The sequence below is a fragment of the Ambystoma mexicanum genome, chromosome 10, assembly GCF_040938575.1.
Source record: "Ambystoma mexicanum isolate Mex_15411 chromosome 10, UKY_AmexF1_1, whole genome shotgun sequence".
Lineage (NCBI taxonomy): Eukaryota > Metazoa > Chordata > Amphibia > Caudata > Ambystomatidae > Ambystoma > Ambystoma mexicanum.
The window spans coordinates 229,203,855-229,227,595 of NC_090932.1; the positions used below are offsets into that span (position 1 = coordinate 229,203,855).

The 23,741-nt window shown below is 47.3% G+C and overlaps 1 protein-coding gene across 2 annotated transcripts in view; it reads right to left on the reverse strand.

Moving 5' to 3' along the window:
* REEP4 (receptor accessory protein 4) overlaps positions 1-23,741 on the reverse strand; it is a 261,700-nt gene that overhangs the window by 73,555 nt on the left and 164,404 nt on the right. For both annotated transcript variants that reach the window (XM_069617741.1, XM_069617742.1), the window contains 2 exons: positions 3,366-3,479; positions 3,102-3,234 (listed from right to left, as the gene is read on the reverse strand). In XM_069617741.1, coding sequence (XP_069473842.1) covers positions 3,102-3,234; positions 3,366-3,479 — 247 coding nt within the window. The remainder of the gene's footprint in view (positions 1-3,101; positions 3,235-3,365; positions 3,480-23,741) is intronic.

A 23,741-nucleotide genomic window follows, 5' to 3' on the forward strand; every position in this document is an offset into this window, starting at 1 on the left:
GCATACTATGCATCTCCCCAGCACTCCACATAGGGTGTGCGGGTCTCAATGTAAAATGTAAAGGGGATGAACATCCCTCTCTATACTTTGGGAACAGTAGTTCACACAAGGTAAAGCAAGAGAAAATAAAAAGGGAAGCCCCAAAGGGCAACCCAGCAACACTGCACCGAAAGTGCTGTGTGCTGCAATGAATACATGTAGATGTTAAAAATGTCATAGGAAAGGATATCTTCAAAAACACACTATGGAGTGTCAGCAAAATGACACCCATACCAAGAGTAAAAGAAAGAGTGGGGAAAAGGGTTAACATTCACTCAGGACAAGGAAAAAGAAACCACATGTCCAGCAAAAAATGCTGGGGGTCTCACAGTGGAGTGAGATTTAGCATAGAAATTAAAATCTAACCTAACAACCCTATGCTACCTTTGAATGTAGCACCTCTACATCAAGGACAGTACTTCAGGGGGAACAGGGTTAGCCTGGTTTTCTGCTCCAGACATGCCCAATGCACATCTTGTGTGGGTGGACGCGAGAACATTTTTTTAAGGCATCCCGATTGTCTGGGCGCCCAAACCTCTGTATGTCTGCCTGCTGTATGACTAAAGAGCAGCTGAATGAACATGCTCATCATGGAGGGGCACTGCATTTCCAAGAGTAGATCATTATCTGAATTGCTGGAAGATTGCTACAAAGATGGGCCGCAGCACCATAGAATCTTGTTTGACCATATTGGCTAGACTGTGGCTCCTTTGTCTTAAGGCTTCTGCAAGTTCTTCTCAAGATGTTCTTTACCTCATTCTCCCCCTGGTCCTCCTGATTAGCTAGACCTGCTGTGCTGTCTTAGTGCTGTTTCTTGGCTGCTGCTGTGCTGCATCCCTGTGACAGCATACTGGACGAAGTGTCTCAAGGTAGGCGTGTTCATGGCCTGGATAAGCCGTGGGTCACAACTACTCCATCTCAGCTCAGTCTTGGGACATCCTTAGTCGTCCCCATCTGTTGGTGTAGTCGTGGGAATGTTCTTGGTTGGCTGGCTGCCCAGTTCTGTCCCTTGATCTGGCTGAATCGCCTTGCTCAGGTTCCTCTGTCTTCTTGATGCATTCTCAGTGACTGTGCTACAGATTATTTGTTTAATTCAATAAAGTAGTCTCTGGTCCAGGGTTCAAGTTGCTGGACATCAAATCATTGTTCCGGCTATGTAAAATACCTGTACTGGCTGGGCTCTTCATTTCAGAGACAAATCCTCAGTTACTGGCACCAAACCTGTCCCCAGTTCCTATGGTGCCAATGCATTCCATGAAACAGTACTGAGAGGTTGCTTGGATCCAGGAGTAGTGGGCTTTTGCCTGCCCCTCTACTGTGTTTTTCCAATGACTTCCATTGATCATCTTTCTCAGCTTGGCCTCAAACCTGCAGCTGAAGGTCTTAAAGGGGACTCCTTTGGTTACAATGGCCTTGCCCCTTCTTAATTTGCTTCCATCATCTCCCTATACTCCAGTTCCCATCCTCTTCGTTCCCATCATCATCATCATCTCCCTACTTCCCACAAACCCCTTTGTGCCCCTTATTGATTTCCCTCATTTTCTCTTCGGACCCCTACATCTAGTATCACTTTACCTCCTGACATTCGTTTCTCTACTGCCCTTCACATTTTTAATTCCAGTCTAAAAAGCAACCTTTTGGCCTCTCTTGCTTCCACCCACTATCTTTGCTTACTAATCATCTATCTTTTGTCGCCATTTCATGTCATTGTACTGATGCTTGTAAAATTGTGCGCAACGCGTGAAAAAGCTTTATAAACCTCAATAAATACAAATACAACTTACCCCACTAGAGGCCACTGCTGAGGTTCCCGATTACGCTGGGGACAAAATCTTCTGTGCTTGGTCCGGAGGAGGGAGGCACAGTGGACGTGGGTGCAGTCGGATGCAGAATTTAGTTAAATTTGGTCGCAGTGCTTTAACCTCCGTTCTAGGCACCTTCCAGCTGAACACCCTGGGAACAGAAAGAAGACATCTGTGGAGCTCCAAGGAGCGAAGATGATGTATTGAAACACTAGTCGCCATGGTCCGTCGACAACAGGTGATCTTCAGTGGACAAAAAAAAAGCAGTAGGTCCTGTACGGCTTCAGTTGATGAAAAAAGATGAAGGAGCAGATGTCTTGTAGTACAAGCTTAAGATCCAAGTTTCAAGGATGGACTAGCAACGGTGAGCACTGCAGTGCGGTACCCCAGGAGAGGGCTGGTTAGTCCAACAGTTGTGTCCAGGATCACTGCCAAAGGCACAGATCGAGACCAATTGTTCCCACCGGTCCAAGGGTCAAAGTACTCAACACATGCCTTCTTGAGATCAAGCCGAGAACCACGGCTTCACCAGGAATTCACTGGAGTTGGTGCTGGTCAGCTGCAAGAGTCATCCTCGGGTCATCAGCAGAGTGCATTCTTCTTAGGGGTGCTAGGCTCCAACGATGAACTATCCAATGGCTGCAGGAGTTCTCCTTTTATCCAGGATTTGGGCTGGAAGCTCGCCCAGGTCCACTAATGGTAAGAATCTGCAACATTCAAGCTGGTAGTGGCTATTCAATCATGGACAGCCACTGACCACACCATCTGCCCAGCAACAGACACTCTGGCACCTGGATGTGGACTGGGGCCAGACAGTCACAGTCCCCACATCTAGGATCACACAGACTACCCCTTAGCCTGCCTGAGAATATCCACTGCAACCAGCCCATCCTGGACACATTGTAAAGGTAACCAAAAAGCCACAAAATAAAATATTATAGGGAGACAGTATCCTAACCACGCTTCACTTTAATGTGTGCAGTTGTAAATATAGAAGAAATCCATAAAGAGAAATAGTCTATCAGTACAGATAGTCTTATGGCCTGATCAGTTTCCCCATAAAATGAGCAAAAAGAGAAAGGAAGTAAAGCAGATATATCTTACTCCCCCACCGCCTCCCAAAGAAGTCAGATCAAGAATCATAAAGCAAAAAGAAAGGTTATCTCATAGGAATCTCTGGGAGGAAAGCAACAAAAAGAAAATCTTTCCCAACAGTCTCCCACTAGCATGCAGAGAATGGGGCTCAGACACATAACTCACCCAAGGGTCTACGTCTAAGATCCTGTACGTCTGGGTATAGAGGGTCTCTGTAATGTATAGGAGCATCATCCGGCATGGACCTCAGGTCCTGCATGCTGAAACTGCGCAGACGCCCAACAAGAGCACCCTGACCCTGAAATCAGAGTAATAAGAAAAATAGGTACTTGTATCCACAAGAGACTTGGTGGCCACAGATGAGCCAAGACAGTTGCTAATAAGCACCTTATATCAGTTTCAAACATCCCTTGTCCTTCTTGTACCTACCTTAGATGCTGCTTGCACCGCAGCAGTAGCTGCAATGTTCAGGCCCTTCCTGCCAAAGTTAACCATTGTCTCATAGCTTTTTTCCTTTGCTTGGATTATGTAGGCATCTATTTCCTGTAAGACACAAAAGAAAGTGTTAGGCTCTTGTCCCATGTAACTATTCAGAGACCTCAACCACCCGCTTCACAAAACCTATAGAAGTATTAACAAGAAGAAAAAATTACTTGGTCTGTGTCGGTCATTCACAGTCTTAGTCCATGGACTAATTTACTATACCAAAAGTGGAGAAGAAAAACCACCAAATGACTAGGGATGGTAAAATGGTAACACTTACGCAAGACAACTATGTATGTATGGGATTTATACAGTTTAAATGTAGTTTGCATTGGCTCCTGTGCTATGTAACTTTCATAATGGTATTGTATACAAAGGAAAATTATATCCCACGATGAGAAGCAAGTGTGGGAACTATCGTCCAATTTCTAAATATTTACCATAATATATGCAGATGGTGCAATATTTACATGGAGTAACAGCAGAAATGTAGCCCAATGCAGTGAAGTCAGATCAAATTAATTTATTGCGAAGAACCAGCCAGGGATGCAGACGCTAACCACTCATTTAACATTGATTTAGAAACATTCGCTGCATACATTCGGCAGGAAAGTAGAATAAAAGGAACATCATGGGAAAAATCTTTGGGTCCATCCCCTAAGTCATCTCACTAAATGGGCAAGTGGCAGCGGTAAGCTTAACCGGTTTTGTGAACATCTTTAAATCTTTACATCATGAATATAGTAAAACTCCAAGCAATTAAACAAAAAGCTTGCTCCTAGCTAGCCTTCATCGACCTGGAGCAGGTGTTTCGACTGTGTTAAGAGAGAAGCTGTTCGGGAGAATTCTCAGAAATTTGCTAATTCCACTCTACCTTAGAGACCCCCAGCAACTTTGCTGGATTTTGAGGACTTTAATGTTTAACCTGGAGAGCGCGATACCCTTTTTCCCCCCAATTCTAACATGCATTTTAAATGTGATTTGAACGCGGTCTTTCTTTTTGGTTGTGGAGTCTAACAAACTCCATAGGCATCATCTTTTACATTGTGTCACAAAGCACCCTCAGTGCAGTGACAGAGGGAAGTCTTTCAGATTTCCCAAAGGTTTAAATACCTTCTCTTGGATAAACTACTGTTACCAAAAGCAGTGAAGTGAAATTGACTTTACTTACATTTGTAACTTTCTAGACCCAGCACACACTATCTTACAATAGGGTGCTGGAGGGGTTACTTAGTATCCCCTTTTGTATAGCTTCTCATGTAACAATTTTATATTACCCTTTCATCGATGAATGGCTGGTGGCAGTGGTTTACTTTTAACTACCGTGGTGTGCTTTTACTGAGGGCTGCATTCGCAGCTGCAGTAAAGCACCCAAGGATGCCATTTTTGTCAAAATGTCCATGTCGTCTTTTTTCACCGTTTCTTTGTGGAACGGTCCTTCTTGAGATTTACTCAGCGCGCCAAACCAGGTTTGGTCCCTTTGTTGGTTTTGTCTTGGGCGGGATTCACAAGTGAAGCCGCCTCTGGCTCCAGCGTGTCTGGCGGGGGCAGGAAGCGAGAGAGGTGCATGAACCTCCCTGCGCTTAGTCTCATGCGAGACAGGAACGCACTCTTAGGTGATTGGCCGGCTGGCTGTCCGGCAAGGACAGCCAGCCTGCTGTGCGACAGCTAGGCTGGAATGAATGTGAGAAACCTGCATAAAAGGCAAGGCTTTTTGACTTGGACGGCAGAGTCGACCACTGACCGAAGGAATCCGAAGAAGAACTTGAAAGAGATGCCTGCTGCAACTCCTGGACCGTTGGTTTGCCCAGTGAAGCCCTGCTGCTGTGCTGAAGCTCCGAATTAGTTTTGACGAGAGAAGCCCTGTAAGGACGACAGATCCTGTTGAGTTGGTGGGACCAATCAACTCCAAAGAAAGCCACCAGGACATCCTCTCGAAGCTAGTTGAATTTCCAATGCAGTCGCTGCTGGAAACCGTAGAGCCAGGGAGAGGAACACCAGTTTGTGCAAGTTGTTTTTAAGTTGGCCAAGGGCTCCAGGAAGATCCTCCAGACTCCCAGGAAGCAGGACTGACCGAGCCTGAGCTACGTCAACAGAGTGCTGGACCCCCGATGCAAGGAAAGCCCATCTCAACAGCCAAGAGGCCACAGTGATGCTATTTGCTGAGACGCGAGGAGCTGAAACCGCAAAATGCCACTGAATAGATGTTGGTCCTTTTCTGTCGCCGACCGTCCCATTGCAGTGCCGGAGTCCTCCAGACGTCCTCCCAGACGCCAGGGACCTGCCTGCTGTCTCAGCCGTGTCCAGGGTGTTTTTGATTATATTCTGATTCACTTGCCTGCCCTCGGCCACGATAGTGAGAAGTCTGTACAAGGTTCCATTGTGTGTCTGCATAACTGGCAAGCAGCGTAGTGTTATTCACTATGCGTGTGGTGTATGCAGCTGCCAAGGTAACACGCTTATCTAAGGCGTAGAGCCTTTTAGATTCCTTATCCCGAGGTGCCTCCCCCGTAGGAAGGGGTAACCCTGCTCGTTTCCAGGTGGTAGGGACTACCAAGGAGTCGGGGGTGGCGTGGCCTTTAAATATATTGAGGGTCCATAGGAGCTGGCAGAAATAGTTTTTCCACTCTTGGATTCACTGCCCGGGTCTGAGCTGGCGTGACCAGGGAAGGGGCCAACCTTCTCTTAACAGAGTTCAGGAAGGGAATGGCTTGAGCAGGGTTTTTCTTTGAGAATGTCCTCCACAAAATCTTGTTCAGGTACCGCCTCCTGGGTGGTGATCTGAAAGTGCTCTGCTGCCTTCCTTAAGATGGCATTGAAGGCCAGTTGATCGTCTACAGGCGAGGCCTGGCGGGCCGGAGTGCTGGGAGAATTCAGGCATATGACATCATTGTCCTGATCTTGCGTGGGGAGCGTCCATGGCTCCGTCTCCACTTGACTTGCTGGGTTTCTTCCCAGTTGTCCATGGCATCCGCCTCATCATCGGGGTAGTCCTGCAGGAAGGAAGGGTCTTCTTCCTCGTCGTAGATGTCTTGATAAGTGTCCATCAGGACCACATCTTCATGGTGGACAGAAGCCTAAGGCTGAGAGTCAAGATTTTCCTGGAAACGTGAAGCTGACCCCAAAATAGGGTCTTGAAGAGATCTCTAAGGTGAAGGCTCCTCAGAATGCAAGACGATCCTTTTGAGGCGGTCCATGCATCCTTCGAACCTCTCCATGGTCCACTTACATGAACCAGAAGGGCCCAAAGGTGAAAAAACGTTGTCTTCCTCTCTTTGGGGTCGAAATGTGTCCCCAAGGGTATTGGACAGAGGCTCCCGACTGTCCTCGTAGGTTTCGAGAGTACTGGGGCACCAGGGCGTGTCTTTAGACACGTCCGCGGCACGCTCCATGCGTTTCAACAGTATCTTAGGAGTCAGCCCAACCGCCGAAGTAATCCTTGCGATACTATCCTCAATCTCTGCCGAATCTGCATGAGTCAATGGGTCAGCGGTAGATCTACCGCGGCATCAGAGGGCCTAGCGGTAGATTTTTCCCCTGTGGAAAGGCTAGGAGGCCTAAGAGTAGGTTTCGTTCCTACCAGGGCATAAACCCCTCCACCCCGATTTAAGGGTATTGCCCTCATTTTCAGAGTGCCCAGTCGCAAGACGCTGCTGCAGATGCGGGGAAGGCTGCTGATCTACCAGATCAGAGGATTCAGTTGAAATTTTCAGCGGTCCAGTTGGCGCTTTCACCTTTTTCGACAGAACCATCGAAATCGGTGGTGGGGTTGTGTGCTTAGTGTTTCGTGATTTCTGTATGCTCTTGTCGCTGGGTGTTGTCCGAGAAGTGAGACTTACGTCAGGCCTAGAGGGGTCAGGGACGGGCGTGGCGAACCCAGAAGCGTCCACTTCATCATCAGTGCCTCAGTCACTTTCGGCGGGTGTGACGGTGGAGGAAGAGGGTTCAGGCCGCGAAAAAAAACATACGCGGCCCACCGCTTTACACATCGCTCCTTAAGGGTCTTATGCCAAAGGTGCTTACACGCTGCACACTGCTTCTCGTTGTGATCTGGGGTAGACAAGAATTATAAGTTCTGTGCTCGTGTTTCCACGGGCACCTGACCCTACACTTAGGGCAGAACCTAAATGGAGTCCTTTCCATAGCAAAAAGTATAAACAAAGATGACCAGACCTAGAGGGCAAAGGGGGAGGGGAACGAGGAGAGACATAACGAAAGATATGGCCACCCGGACCCCACCCTCCCTACTGTGTAGGCCGGCCAGAGGGCCCGGCCACGTGGATGGCTCAGCTGCCAGATCCTTGGCGCCAAAATCCACCGCCGTCGAAACTTCCCGCTGTCTTCATCAAGGTTGCTTGAATCGCCGAAGTGACTTTAGGGGAAATAACCGACAAAGTCGGAATAAAGATATAAAGATAAACAATATCTCTTATGAAGATCTCCGCTATAGGGCGACCAGTTATCTGGGCGGAAAAAAACAATCTGAGGGACCTTGGCACGTGAGCGTTTTTGGGTACACTACACGTCACGATAGGGATAGTGTTACAGACACGCCTATGCCGACGTCCCCTTTCGGTCCCCGAAAGACAAGATGCAATACTCTGCGGTTACCACTGGATGTCGGACCATATGCACAAGCATGTTATTCTAAGCAGATTAACAAACATCAGAAAGACCTATACCAAAAGGTGGGTTACCTAATATCAAGCAGATAAGTGTTGTGTATGTTGTGTAGCCTCACACAGTGCGACTGTACCAATTATTACCTAACACTTTGCAAATTAAGTCCGTTAGGGCTAATTTTCATTTCTGTGCTAATTCCTCCCACCTTTGAGACCCCCCAGCTCTTTTGCTGGATTTAGAACTTTTTAATTTTAACTCCAGAGCGAGTGGGACCTTTTTCTCACTCCCTCTTGTGTTTTTCCCTGACTAGAATTTTATGTTTTCGGAGTCTGAAAAACTCCATAGGCATCTGCTTTTTGTATAGTGACACACAGCACCTTCAGTACAGTGTCACTCTGAACTCCTTTGAATTTCTCTTAAGGTTTAAATACATTTTCTTGGGTGAACTACTGTTCCAAAGAATAGTAAGGTGAAATAAATCTTACTTACCTTTCTACTTTGTAGGTCCAGCACACACCATCTTCTCTGGAGTATTGGGAGGTTATCTAGTAGCCCCTTATACTACTTTCATGTAAAAAAATGTTACCCTCACTACTTTAAATGGCTGGTGGCAGTGGTTTACGTTTTACTACTATTGTGCTTTTCTACCGCAGGCTGAACCCTCAGTTGCAGTACAGCACCCTTGGGTGTCCATTTTGTCAAAATGGCCCAGTCTTCTTTTTTTTCCATTTTCTGTTTGTGAGGCCTTTCTTGGCTTTTACTCTGTGCATTGAGACATGTTTTAGCCCTTTGTGTGTTTTGCCTTTGGCAGGCTTCAGCCCTGAAGTCCGCCCCTGGCTCCAGTGTGTCTGGAAGGGCAGGAGTGAGGGAGGGTCCCGAAACTCCCCTGTCCGTGGTGTCTAGGTGTGCCTGAATGAAAACAGCCCCGTTTGGCTGGCTGGCTGTCCTGACAGGGCAGCAACCCTGCGGTGTGATTGACAGCCTAGGCTGTCAATGAATGTGAAACTTGCTTAAAAGGGGAGTGTTTTTGGACGAGAGGCAGAGTCGACCACTGGAAGAAACATCCGAAGCAAAAATTGTGAAGAGAAGCCTGCTGCCACCTCCAGGACCTCGAAGTACTGGTGAAGCCCTGCTGCTGTGCTGACCTTTTTTCGTATCGACGGAGAAGCTCCGGATGAAATGGCTTCTCCCCTTGGGCTGGTGGGACCAACTAGCCCGTGACAAACTTCACTTTGGTACAATCCCCGACTTGCTGTGCCTCTCCAGTCTTGCAGAAGCCCAACGCCAGGGGTCGAGTGTCCATAACCGCAGAACGAATCTGGCCAAAAGCTCCAGGAGCCTCCTAAGGACACTCCAGAAGCAGGAAATCCAGATTCAGAGTCCCCTCACCAGAGTGCAGGACCGAGGGAGCAAGGAAAGTCCAATTGGAGATATTCATTTTGCATAGGATCAACGAAGTATACAAAAAAATTAAGGACTGGATGGTGTGTAATGGCCTAGCCATTAATAGTTCAAAAACAGAGCTTTTACTCATCGGTTCAGAGCCCAAATTAGAGAAGTTAGGACCCCGGTACGAGTCCTTTATTATAGATAATTGCCACATAGAGGTCATGAGCAAGGTTAAAACACTGGGCATTTATCTTGATAAAAACCTGAATATGAATGCCCAAGTAAATAGCCTGGTTTCATCGGCCTCATACTTCAAGTTGTTCCGCTGCCTCAGACCTTTTATTTCAGAAACAAATTCCAAAACTCTGGCAAGGGCTATAATCGGATCTAAGATCGACTATTGCTGTAGTCTCCTTGTTGGGTTGCCGCTTTCTGACATCCATCGGCTACAAGTCATACAGAATGGAGCAGTTAGAGTAGTAAAACGCCTCTCTAGAAGAGATCATGTGTCAGAAGCCCGTCGAAGTCTACACTGGTTACCTGTGCAGGCTAGGGTTGAATTTAGGCTTCTCCTTATCACACATAAATGCGTACACGGAGTCATGCCCTTTTACCTGAAAGACTTAAAAACACCAGATCCCTCCGATCGGACGAAACAAATACATTGATCATGCCACGCCTGAAAACAAAAAAAAAATCTAGGATTCCGCATTCATATCGGCAGCTCCCCTTAAGTGGAACTCTGTCTGCTACTTTGAGGACCACCTCTTCTACAGAAATTTTTAAGAAGGGGCTGAAAACCGTACTTTTTTCATAAATTGCATCCATCTGTTCTGACCCTATTCTGGCTGGATTCTCGCTTGTGAGCGAGGTCCTGGATTCGGCTGTATGCATCTGTCCTGTCATGTTTGAATGTTTTGCGTTTGACAGCGCCCTTAAGCCTTAGGGTACCTGGTGCGCTATATAAATGTAAACAAACATACACATAGGTTGCATAGGTGCTGTTTTGAGGTGCTGAAACCGCAAAGTGCTGCTGAATCGAAAAGAACCCATAGCTGCCGAAGTACTTTACAGAGTACTGCTGCAGGAGCCCTCCAGACTTCCTCCCTCTTGTGTCCACGATGACTGAGGCTCAAGAACCAAGGTCTGCTTGGCTGTAGCAAGACTGACTCCAGCTGGACCACTTTCTTCAAACCAGAGGTACTGTGTGGGCCTCTACCTGGCTGCTCAGTCACACTACCAACTTGTGTAGTACAGACCTATACAAAAAGGTGGGTTACCTAATACCAAGCAGAGAAGTGTAGTCTTGCAGTGTGTGCACCAATTCCTACCCAACAGCGTCTAGAGGGACATTTGCAATAAAGGCTAGGTAGCTCCAGTACCCTTGGTAGAGTGAGCCCTGGGAGTGAAATGTAAAACTCTTTTGGATTGGGAATAGCAGAGTTGTATGCACTGGACTATCCATTTGGAGGTGCCGTTTGATTATACAATCACCTTCTCTCCCAGGTGCTATGGAAACAAAGAGTTGGTCTATTTTTCTTGGGAGTTTAGTTTTGTTCACATAGTGCAAAACCGCCCTCCATACATCAATTGTATGGAGGCTTCTTTCAGCCTATTGAGATGGATTTTGAAGGAAGTTAAGAAGTTCTATAGATTGATTAACATGGATATTTGAAATGAACTTGGGTGAGTTCTGAGGACAACTTTGTCCTCGTGGATTATGAAGAAAGGGTCTTGTATGGACAAAGCCTGTAGCTCACCGACTCATTTTATAGAGGTCTTACAGAAGTCATGGCTACTAGGAATGCAGTCTTAAGTCAAATGTTTTAGGCTGTCCTTGTGCATATGGTCAAAGGGCAGACCCATGAGTTTGGAGAGAAAGATATTAAGATCACAACCCAGTGGAGGGTTAGAGATGGGAGGGTATAGCCTCTTTACTCCTTCCATGAATGCTTCAATGACAGGAACTTTCCACCAGGACACTTAGTTCTGTGAAGTGGTGTAAGCTGACAGAGCTGCCAGGCGTATTTTGATGGAATGGACTAATAGGGCCGAGTCTAGAAGGTAAAGCATGTAATGCAGAATGTTAGTTGGGGAACATTCAATTGGGTTTATGGATTGTGACCTGCACCATATCACAAATCTCTTCCACCAACAGTGTTGTACGGGGGAGGCGACTAACTGCACCTTAAACCCAGCATTGGATAGATCTGATGCTAGGCACTACAAACTCGCCCCACAGTCCAGATCTCTGAAGACGCTCTTGACAGCATTTGGCCTAATAGACATATGGAGGACACTGCACCCGGACACTAAGCACTTTTCCCCACTTCTCAGCTCCACACGCAGTCCACACCAGGATAGACTACTTTTTTGTTGGTCAGGAGATTGCCGACAGTTTCACTATTGCTGAATATAGAGGCAGGGTTCTGTCATTTCATGCACCCCTCCAACTGCAATGGCAATATGTGCCCCTTGAATTCCCTAGTACCTACACGGAGGCTTAGAAGCAAATAGTTATATGACATCCCATTTCGAGACCACATCAAGAAAAGCATTGATGAGTAAGTAAATCACAATCTGGGCAGTGTCCCAAGCATTGGCATCCTAGGGGAGGGGCTTAAGGTTGTCATTAGGGGCGCTGCCATTGCAGAATCCAGCAGCGTTCAAGTCAGGGTGGGTAGACAGTTAACCTTAGCGGAGAATCAGCTAGAGAAGGCGAAGAAGTCCCGTGAGGGTCAGAATGGAGAAGGTGTGGAGGCAGTGATGATCAGAAATAAGTGTGTAGAGTGTTGGGAAAGACTGGGGAAACATAATTACACTAAGTATATTGAGAGATAACTTAAAGAGGGGGATAAACTAGGCAGGTTGCTGGCCTGGTTGTACAAAAGGGAGGCGAATCAGAGTCCAATTCAAACATTACAAATGCAGAATGGGGTCCTGTGCCATAAACAATAAGGAATGAATGTGGTCTTCAAAGACTTTTTCAGCACCATCTACCAGGAGGGGCCATAGATATCACAGGCACACGTAAGAGTGGTTGGACGGGATAGAACTGCCTTGCCTAAGCCAAGAGGCAATTTTCAGTTTGTTTGGAAGAGCCCATCACACTGGAAGAAATTCAAAGCACGATTAAGGGCATTGCCTGCAAGCAAAACCCCAGGTTCTGATGGCTTGGCGGAGAGTTCTACAAAGAATACATAGACAAGCTCGCCCCCTAGCTCCTAGCGCATTCATGGAGTCCTACGAGAAGGGAGTTCTTCCTCTCAGTCACAGATGATCAATTATCATCCCTCTCCTTAAATCACGAAAGCCACCTACGGAGTGCGACTCGTACAGGCCTCTATCCATGCGCAATCAGGATAGTAAGATCTTGACAGCTACACAGGTGAATCGGCTGAAAAAGGTGATCCGCACCATTACTCATCCAGATCAGACTGGATATGTGCCAGGTAGGAATGTGTCCAGGAATCTGCATAGGCTACATCACGTCATAGATCACACGGCATCCTGGGAGACCCCTTCCGCAATAGCAATGCTAGAGGCGGTCAAGGCGTTTGACTCAGTGAGGTGGGATTGGCTCTATACGACAATGTGTAGGTCTGGCTTTGGGCAGACATACTTAAGATGGGTGAGGTGGATTTCGCACTCAACCAGTTGCTAGAGTAAAAACTGGTAGACACATTTCAGAATCGTGGGGCCTAGAAAAAGGGACCAATCAGGGGTGCCCGCTGTCCCCATTGCTTTACATCCTGGCCATGGAGCCGAAACCGCAATACTTGAGGACTGAATACCTTGAGGCAGGCATATTTCTAGATGGGGTTAACCACCTAATATCACTGTATGCTGATGACACATTACTGTACATTCCGAACCCCGAAGACAACTTGATTATAGAAGCCCTGGTGCTGTTCGAAGTACTGTCGGGGATACAAATAAGCATTGACAAGTCCTCCTTGTTCCCGTGAGCGGGCCGGTCCAGACAGAGGGAGCACTAACTCCCAGTTTTGGCACTACAATGGACAGTGGACATGTTTAGATACCTGTGAGTTAACATATACCGTGTCCAGAGACAGTACACGTCAATATCTTGGGGGGTATTATAAATTCGATGAGGTTTTGGAATAAATTGCCCCTGTTGGTAATAGGTAGAGCAGCTCTGTTGAAAATGGTGGTTTTGTCTTGACTATTACAGTGTTTTGTTATTGTTTCCTAATATATACCCAAGTCCTTCTGCAGGACGTTAGACTCAGTATGCAGAGATTTCTTGTGGTAGAACGGCAGGCTCAGAATAGCACTGTCCTCCCTACGTAGACCCCACGAAGGAGGAGGAGGAGGAGGAGGAATCAGGGTTCCACACCTTTAGCTGTATTAACTAGCGGGACAGCTGCAATTTGTAGTGGACTGGCTGGCGGATGACCACCCCCAACCCTGACACACGGATGCTTCTGTGTACAGAGCCACATTTCTATTTAAAGGAACTACTATGGGACAGAATACCACGGGCACGTATTGGGTCGCACCTAGTGTCTTAGGGGGTGCAAGTGTGGGACAGGACACTCAAACACATAGGACTTACAGACCCGATCTCAGTACAGATTCCCTTAGCATCGGTGGTATCGACCTCCACACAAGCGCAACAAGCGATGAGTGTGATTTGGGAACCCAGTGGGGTGGTCACGATCGGGGATCTGTTAAGGGACATGACTTTCATTCCATTTGGCGAACTAGCGGACATTTCCGGGATGCAGGTCAATACTTACTAAATTGCACGATTAGGAAGGAGATCACAGCCCGTTGGCCTACCTGGAGAGAATTAAGGGAAAAACACGCAATTGTGGACACCCTGTATGACATTTTAGAGGGTGGATAGTGCATTTCCAGTATTTATGTATCGACTGATTTGCTGCTTACGGAAGGGTCACCCCCGCAGCAAAGTTAGCGAGATGCAATTGTGCGATAGATCTTGGAACCCCTTTCTCAGACACACAGTGGAAGGAAATTCTGGGATACCATAAGAGGGTGTCCCGGGACGCTAGATTACAACTGATGTAGCCGTTTGACACAGAGCTTATCTGGCCCCCTTGAAGATTTCCCGTTTCCCCGGGCAGGAATGAGACTTTGCCCACATTGTAATTCTGAGGAGGCGGGTTTATCACATATGTTCTGGGCATCCCCCACGGTGCAGAAATATTGGGATGAGGTAGCAGCTAGAATGTGCAGGGGAGGGCTAAAGTTGGATGTTCTTTCCCCTGGGACATGTCTGCTGGGTCGTTTCCCAGGGTGCGAGTCACATCTATAAGATGAAGGATTTGGTGTATATACTGGCCACCCGTAGAATTGTGATGGCATGGAAAGCCCTAGGGGGCCCTAAAGTAGAGGATTGGTGACGAGACCAGAGGAAATGGACGCATGCTGACAGAGGCTTGGAGGGGTGAGAGGCACCTTGGCCTTCCGGCTGCAGATGACGCAGTGGCGGCCTGGATTTCTCTAGTGCAGGGTTAATATGCTATGGAAGACATAGAAGCTATCCAGGAGGCCATTACCCCATAGACGTCACACAGACCAAGTATTATGAATATGGACAGTGACCGGTAATTAAGTCATGAATGTTAACACAAGTTATGGGCTAGAGCCAGAGGCGAATCGGTGGGGATGGACGGGTGAGGGGTGGTTTGCTGTGGTAATAGATTGTGTTAGGATTAGGTTGTTTGCAGTGAAATTTCATTGGAGTGGAATATACATTTGTGTTTGATGTTTGTATGATGTGAATTTAAAGCATTAAAATAGAAAGCAATCTCTTCCACTTGTTGAAATGGTGTCTGGTGTTGGGTTTCCATGCCTCTTTTGGATATCTAATACACCGCTGTGGAAGATTTAAGTGGCCTCTAGGACTTCAGGAGCCAGGATGCCAAGTTCATAGCTTGAGGAGGATGGAGGGATGCTCCCTTGTGCTGCGTTAGCATGTTGTAAGGGCACGGGAGCTTGATCAGGTTGCACATCGGCAGTTGGAGCAGATGTGGAAACCAAGGTTGTCTCACCGTTAGGCAAGAATTGATGTAGTAACCCTGTGGGAGACTACACAACACTTGTCCTCTTGGTATTAGGTAACCCACCTATTGGTATAGGTCTGTACTACACAAGTTGGTAGTTTGACTGAGCAGTCAGACTGAACTCAGGAAAGGCAAATGAGAGCTGTAGCAATGAAGTCCACCAATGCAAGTATCCAAATAACACTTGCACTCAAAGTTTGTAGTTAAAATAATTTATTTAACAGTCTTTTTTAAATAAGCATTCTTTAAAAAGGGCAATGTATACAACAATAAAATATACTTTGGATACTTTCACAGAATCAATACAAAGCTAGTAGATACTCTTTAGAGATGTTTCTTACACACTTCCTACACCCTGAGGTGACTTCACTAACTAGGACAGTAATTGCATTTGTATATCACTACTACACTTTGTAAATTCTGAGGTTGGTAGAAAGGAAAGGTTAAAAGGAAGGAAAAAGGTTAAACAGGTTCTCGGAGCATGTGATCACTTTAAATCTTCAAATGAAGTCTAGATAAAAACCTTTCCCAGAAATATTAGTTAAAAATAAATGTATCACCTATGAGAGACCGTAAGAACCCAAGTCAAATGGAATAGAAGAGCCTGCAGGGAGCCAGGACAGCCAAAGCCAATTGGAGCAAAGTCTATGGAGCTGAGGCACTTCTTAGATGGTAAAAGTCTTGCAAAGTTAGAGAGTTTGTTGAAGAAAAATCACTAGGGGCACAAGCTGTTACACTTGTGAAGGTTAGAGCTGAAATCAACTCTAGAAAAGCAGTTACTGCAAGTCTCAACTGAGAAGAGCAAGCTACAGACACTACGGTAAGTACCCCAGGTCAGAACAGTACCTTTGGTTAGAAGAAGAGAGTCCAGCCGGCTTCTGTCTGGTTGCAGCAATGCAGATCCTGTTTTCCTGGGACTCAGTCGTGGGGACAAGAGGGAGGACATCTGGGGACTCCTGTGGCAGAAATTCAAAGGTCGGCAGCAGCTACAGGCTCTTTTCGGATAAGTGACACTTTGTGGTTTTAGCGCTCTGTAAACAGCACCACAGCTTATCTTGGACACAGGTTGGGCTTCCTTCACTCCTCGAGTACTGGACTCTGGTGAGGCGACTCGAGCTCTGGTCGTCCTACTTCTGGAGGGTCCTGGGGAGACTAGTGGAGCTTTTGGCCGGCTTACAGACGTTGCACTCAACTATGGATTTCTCGACCCCTGGCAATCAGTTCCTGCAGCAGCAAAGAAGTGCAGCAAGTCGGGGAAGGTGTTCCAGCAGAGTTCGTCTCAGGGTTAGTTGGTCCCACCAACTCAAGGGAAGAAGTTGCCCCTTCCGGAGCTTCTCTTGTCGATCAGAAAAAGGAGTTTCAGCACAGCAGCAGGGCATCACCATGCAGTTCAACGGTCCAGACGGATGCAGCAAGCTTTGTTCACGGTTTTCGTCGTCGGGTGGATCTTCCCAGTGGTTGACTCTGCCTCTAGTCCCAAAACCCTTGCCTTTTAAGCAGGTTCCTCCCATTCATACAAAGTCTAGCTGTCACTCAAAAAGCAGGGTGGCTGTCCTGCAAGGGCAGCCAGCCAACCAACCAGGACTGGGTGCATTCAGGTTTACCTAGAGACGAAGGACAGGGGAGTTTCGGGCACCTTCTTAACTTCCTGCCCTTCCAGACACATTAGAGCCAGAGGCGGGTTTCAGTAATAAAGCCAGCCAAAGGCAAAACGAACAAAGGGCTCAAACCTGGCTTGGCGCGCAGAGTAAAACCCAAGAAAGAACTCACAAACAGAAAATGGTGAAAAGAGAAGACCAGGGCCATTTTGACACAATGGGTGCTATACTGCAGCTGAGGATTCAGCCTGCAGTAGAAAAGCACAACGGTAGGAAAGTTAAACCACTGCCACCAGCCATTTAAAGTAGTGAGGGTATCATAAAACATTTTACATGAGTAAGTAGGGAAAGGGGCAACTAAGTAAACCCCCAGCACTCCACATAAAATGGGGTGTGCTGGACCTATAAAGAGAAAATGTAAGTCAAGTCAATTTCACTTCACTATTTTTGGGAACAGTAGTTCTCACAAGAAAAGATATTTAAACCTTAGGAGAAATGTAATGGATTTCTCTGACACTGCACTGAAGGGTCTGTGTGTCACCATACAAAAAGTAGAGGTCTATGAAGTTTGTCAGACTCCAAAAAGAAAGGAAACGCAAAATCCAAATCAGATTAAAATACATGAGGGAGTGAGAAAAAGGGCTCACTCACTCAAGGGTTAAAATTCAAAAAGTGCTGAAGTCCAGCAAAAGAGCTGGGGGTCTCCAAGGTTGAAGGGAATTGGAACAGAAATGAGAATTCTTACCAACACTCGCTCCCAAAGGAGCAACCAGTATTAGAGTAGCTTGTTCCTGCTGTATCTTGTGCGCTACTCTGCTCAGAAGTGGTGTTGGGGGAAAAGCACATTTTCCTAACCAGTTCATCCACAGGGCGTTCCCCTTGGACCCTGGTTGGGGAAACCTGGATGCGAAGTCTGGCATTGTGCGTTTAGGCCTGTGGCGAACAAGCCAAAGGGAAGATGCCCCCATGGGAGAAGATTCCATCTAGAATTTCTGTTGAGTTGCCACTCGTGTTCCTCTAGTAGAGGGTATCTGCTTAGAGTGTCTGTCAGAGTACTGAGATCCCCTGGAACGTGTTGAGCGGTTAGGAATATGTTCTGCCCAAGTGCCCACTTCCATATTTTTTGCGATAGCTTGGTTAGACTTGGAGAGTGTGTGCCTCCCTGCTTGTTTATATAGAACATGGCAGTGGTGCTGTCTGTGAGGACTTATACTGTTTGACCTGTAAGATGTTGCTGAAAGGCTCGAGTGCCTTGAGAATTGCAAGAAGTTCTAAGAAATTCATGTGATTTTGGGCTGTGGTGTATGTCCACTGGCCGTGGGCTGTGTTTTGTGATGGAGAAATCAGGCTCCCTAACCGGCGAGTGAGGAGTATGTAGTTCGGATCGCTTGTGGTGGAACGCAAAACGGTATTCCTTTTAGCAGGTTGTCCCTGGACCAGCATTTACCAGGGTTAACGAAACAATCACTAGATCATCCCGCTGACCGCTTGCCCGAGACCAGTGTTTCGCGGACCACTCCTGCATTGGGAGCATGCGTGCATGTGGAACCAAGTGAATGCATGATATGATGTATGATATTTTATTTATATCGCGCCCATACACAGGTGTTTCAGAGCGCGACCATGCAAAGGGAGGGGGAGCAGGGGCAAAAAAAAAAAAAAAACAGAACGATCTTACTAGGCCCGGTGACATTGAGACCGTGCAGGTGCATGGGAAGGGAAAAGGGGAAAGTGCAAAGGAAAAAGGGAGGGGGGGCAAAGAAGTGCAAGGCATAGGAAAAATATAAGTTAGTGGATAAAATAAGTGAATAAATAAGGTGATAAGAGCAGTGATTGGTGCAGCCAGTGAAGGGAGAAGTGCAGGGCAAGTCAGATAGGGTAACATCTGATAAGTGCAGGAGAGGAGTGGGGGGGCCTGTAAGGGTACAGATAACAGGTCCCAGTGCAAGGGTGGCCAAGAGGCAGTGCCGGAGGATGTCCGGGAGGGCAGGTAGCTGAGCAAGGGGGCCCCGTTGGCAGGTGAGGCAATGCTGAGAGAGAAGGCAGATCAACAGGGGACTAGATGGCAAAGGCAGATGCGAAGAGGAAGGTCTTAAAGAGCTTCCGAAACCGTAGATGGTTTTGCTCCAGTTTCAGGGTGGCAGGGAGGCCGTTCCAAAGGGAGGCTCCGGCCGAGGACAGATCTGCCACCTGCACGTTTCTTAGAAAAGCGGCTGACCCTGAGGGAGTTAGAGGTAGAGGAGCGAAGGGCTCGAGAAGGGAGGTATTTATGGAGGGATAGTTGAAGGTATTTTGGACCCAGGCCCCAGAAAGCCTTGTGGACAATGCAAGGGGTTTTAAATTTAATCCTTGCATCCACTGGGAGCCAATGGAGGGATTTCAGTGCTGGAGAGATACGATCCCAGGGCTTGAGGCCAAGGACAAGTCTCGCAGTTCTGTTCTGGATTAGCTGCAGAGGTCGGAGGGTGGAGGCAGGTAGCTTTAGAAAGAGGCTGTTGCAGTAGTCCAGCTTAGAGACCATCATGCATGAGGCCATCATCCCGAGCAAGCGCATTTGTGTACAGTTACCTGGCGTCAGGCCTTGTAATGAGGTACTTCCAACAACAGGTTTTGTACTCTCTCGTTTCACAGGATAGCCAGCTCCTCTTTTGTTTTTAAAATGGCCCCCAGAAATGGTTTCATTTGGCTGGGAACTAGACTTTAATTTTTCTCGTTCATAGAGAAACCCAACTGGAAAAGAAGGTTCATCGTTCTTTGGGTGTTTTGTCTGCACATTTGAGGACTCCCCAGTGATTAGCCAGTCGTTCAGATAAGCATGTATGGGGATTGACTCTCTGAAGAAGTGTGTTGCTACCACTGCAAGCGCCTTTGTGAATAGTCTTGGGGCTGAGGCGATGCCAAAGGGGAGCACTTTGAACTGGTAGTGAACTCCTGCTATCTTGAATTGCAGGTATTTTCTGTGCGCTGGGAGCATTGAAATATGAAAGTATACATCTTTCATATCCAACGTTGCCATGTAATCCTGCCGTTTTAAGAGGGGGGGTGGGGTGATTACCTCTTGAAGCATGGTCATGCGAAACCTTTGAGGTTTGACATTTGTTCGCAGGGTGCAGATCTAGTACTGGGCGCATGGATAGTTCCTTCATTGGCAAGAGGAAGTACGTTGACTAAATAACCTTGTTTATCTGATTTGCTGGGATGATCTCTATGGCGCTTTTTTCCAGCAGGGACTTTACATCCTCCAACAGTATGCGCAGCTCTTCTGGCGTCATCTTTCTGCGTATTGGTGGTTTTTGCAAAAAATTGATGCAATACCCGCCTGCTACGGTGGACAACACCAACTTGTCTGACGTTATCCCCTGCCATTCGTGGGTGACGTGTGAGATGCGACCTCCTACTGGAGTGGCATGGGAGAGGACCTGTAACGGTGCGTCATTGCTTGGGAGGGGTGGAGCCTCTCCCAGGCAATGTTCTGCCTCTTCCTCTGGATCTTTTTGTCCTTGTTGAAAATTAGAAGAGGAAGATAGTCCTTGTGAGGGGCTCCATGTTGAAGATTATCCGCCCTGATTGTATACGGAAGAGCGTTGTGTGCTCTGTCCCCGAAACCTCCTGGAGTTTGAGGAAACCCGTCGAGTTTGTTGGTTAGTTGGCTGAGGGACTTGTGCTTTTGAGGGCATCTTCAACAGCCTTGCCGAACAGGACGTTAGGTTCATCGGCATGTTAAGGAGGGTGGCCTGTGTCTCCCAATTTGAAACCAGATTGTCCAAGCCAGGCATGAGCCCTCTGCAATGATGCAGCCCGCATCGTCTGCTGCATCAAGGTTTTTAAGGATGCAGTTAGATAACTTCTTCCCTTCCGAGCTGGTGCTTAGTCGTTGTGATTTTAGGGCTTCTAGAATCGCTTCAACCTGGTGTTCCAACTTATCCCACTTATGGCAGCCGTAACTAGCTAGGAGGGTAGAATTATATGCAATTCTAGCCCGATATGCCGCTGAGGATGCGACTTTCCTTCCGATAGTGCAGATTCTTTTACTTTGATTGTCTGGCGGGGCTACAGCCGACGCCAGAGGAGTGCCAGCCCCTTTCCTAGTAGTGGGAACGACAAGTGAGTCAGGTTTGAGCTGACCCATAATGTACAGGGGGTCTGTGGGCGCTGGCCTGAATAATTTTTCAAATTACAGAGTTCACTGCCCATGTGAGGTTAGGCGCAAGTAAGGACGGGTGTATAAGTCTTTCAATGGACTGTAATATTGGAATAAACTGAGTGGCAGATTTTTTGTCGCCGTGAATGTCCTCCACAAAGTCTGTCTCCTTGTGCCTCTTGGGTGTCAATACTGAAATGTTCGGCAGCCGTCAGCAGCAGTTTGTTGTATTGAATCCGATTATCTACAGGTGAATCTGCTACAGACTTAACGTTGGTGGTCAGATGACTGGATGACAGGTCGTCATCGTAGTACTGGTCCTGACTATTGACCTCACTGGTCTCCCTGAGAGGCTGGGTCTTGCGACCCAGAGGGATCGATAGCATACATGGCTGTGGGTCAAGGTGTGGTTTTTTTGGCAGCAGGTTGATATTTTGCAGCCCCTGACTGGGAGGCGTCTCTACTTCTGGGTCCCTATCCATGAAGTGAACAAAGCATGACATCCTTTTCATAATTTTGTTGAATTTTTCAGGGGTCCACTCTTAAGAGAGGGTGGGAAACCTGAGGGGGTGGAGGTGGAATAGGAGGGTGTCCGCTCTGTGCGTTGCATTGCATTGCCCCTGCGAGTATCTGCAGGGGAGGAGGAACCAATATCCTGGGAGCCCAAGGTCTGGCGAGAGAAGGGTGTTAAGGAGTCCGCTCTTTTCTGTGATTTTGTCTTTAAATGGGTAGCAGGGACTGCATTTTCGGCGTATGTTTGGGGGATGGGGACGCTGATGCGCCTTTCACTGTCTGATTTGGGGCACGCGAAAAGAGGGCTTTTTTATGCACGGTGTCCGAACCGAAATTTGAGGCCAGTTTCGGAGGCCTCTCGTGAAGTGAAGGTGTAAGCGATGGCCCACAGGACAGGGAAGATCTAGAGGTTTTTTCCCACAGACACCACATGGGTTTCGACGGTTGTCAAAGGTCAGCTATGTGCTTGGTGTGTTTGGAAGTGTGTGCCCTATGGCAGCAGAGTGTCGTCTCTGTCATATAGCCGCAGGCCTGTTTAGTGAAGTCGGGGGCCCGCATGTGGGGTTCTGACGACAACCTAAGGACACCGATACTGGATTCCCCCGTCACTTCGATGGAGGCTTTGGCCTGCATGGCGTGGACGGGCCAGTGCTTGGTCTGACGGTCTTCATTTCAGGCGGAAAGGCTAGCAGTACTTGCAAAGCTTTTGTGGGTGGTCCCTAGTGAGACAGTAATTGTGTGTCCTTCTATGGGAACTTCCTATGGCAGCTAGGGCAACATTTATAAAGGTGTCTTTTCCATAATAAATGGAAAGGGCAGTTTGGTGATAAAAGGGGAATAAATGGGTGGCAGAATATGCATTCTCTAAAAGGAGTAGCTATATGAGACCTCCCCCACTCTCCCTACTGTAAGAGAGGCCCGAAGAGGCCCATAAAGGCTGTGTCTGGTCGTTGAGTCAGTCAGGCGTCGACGATGGAGCTGAGGCAATAAGCGAACAGTAAAAGAAAGAAAGATAAGTCTGCAAATAAACTTTAACTAGTCAAAGGCATTAGCCTGGAAAGGAGGAACTCCGCAACTTGCGACCGACTACGATGGCGGAAATAAACAATCCGAGTGACCGTGACACATGAAGGCCCATGGTTACAGTACAATAGAGATAGGATTACTAACATGCCCTGTCCATGTCCGTTTGAGTTTCAAAAACAAATCTGGCAATACTTTGCGACTACCACTAAATGTCGGACTATGCAGAGCGTGTGATCTAAGCAGATCCACAAGCCTCAGAAGAACAAGTTACTTACCAACTGTAACGTTCTTTCGACTGGATGTTCCTCCCACGTATTCCTCATCTTGTGATAAATCGTTATCTCCAGCTTCGCTGCTTCAGAAAAAAAACGTGCGCTGTGCTCGAGGTCATGGCGTCGATTGTCCCTCGACGTCACCGATGGTATAAATCCCTCGAGCCGCGCCCGTTGCTTCAGTTCTGTTTTTTCGATGAAAAAAAAAAATATATATATATATATATATATATATATGACAATCCATTACTTACCGTAAAAGCATTTCTGATGGTTGTATCTGCTTAGATTCACATGCTGTGCATAGGTCCGACATCCAGTGGTCACTGCGGAGTATTGCATTTTGTTTTTCGTAGTCGAAAAAGGGGACGTCGACAAGGCGTGTCTGTAACACTATCCCTATAGTGACGTGCGTTGTACCCACAATCCCTCACGCGTCGAGGTCCCTCCGTTTGTATTTTTCTGCCCTGAGGGAGCCTTCTAGACGTGAGTGAGTACAGAAAAGAGAGAAATATAGAAAAGGATGTCTATGTTCCTTCCATCCGAGCGGGGAGGAAGGGTGGGCGCATGTGAATCTAAGCAGATACAACCATCAGAAATGCTTTTACGGTAAGTAATGCATTGTCTTCTGATGTTTGTTAATCTGCTTAGAATCACATGCTGTGCATAGACTAGCGAGCAGTACCCGGAGTTGGCGGTGGGTTATG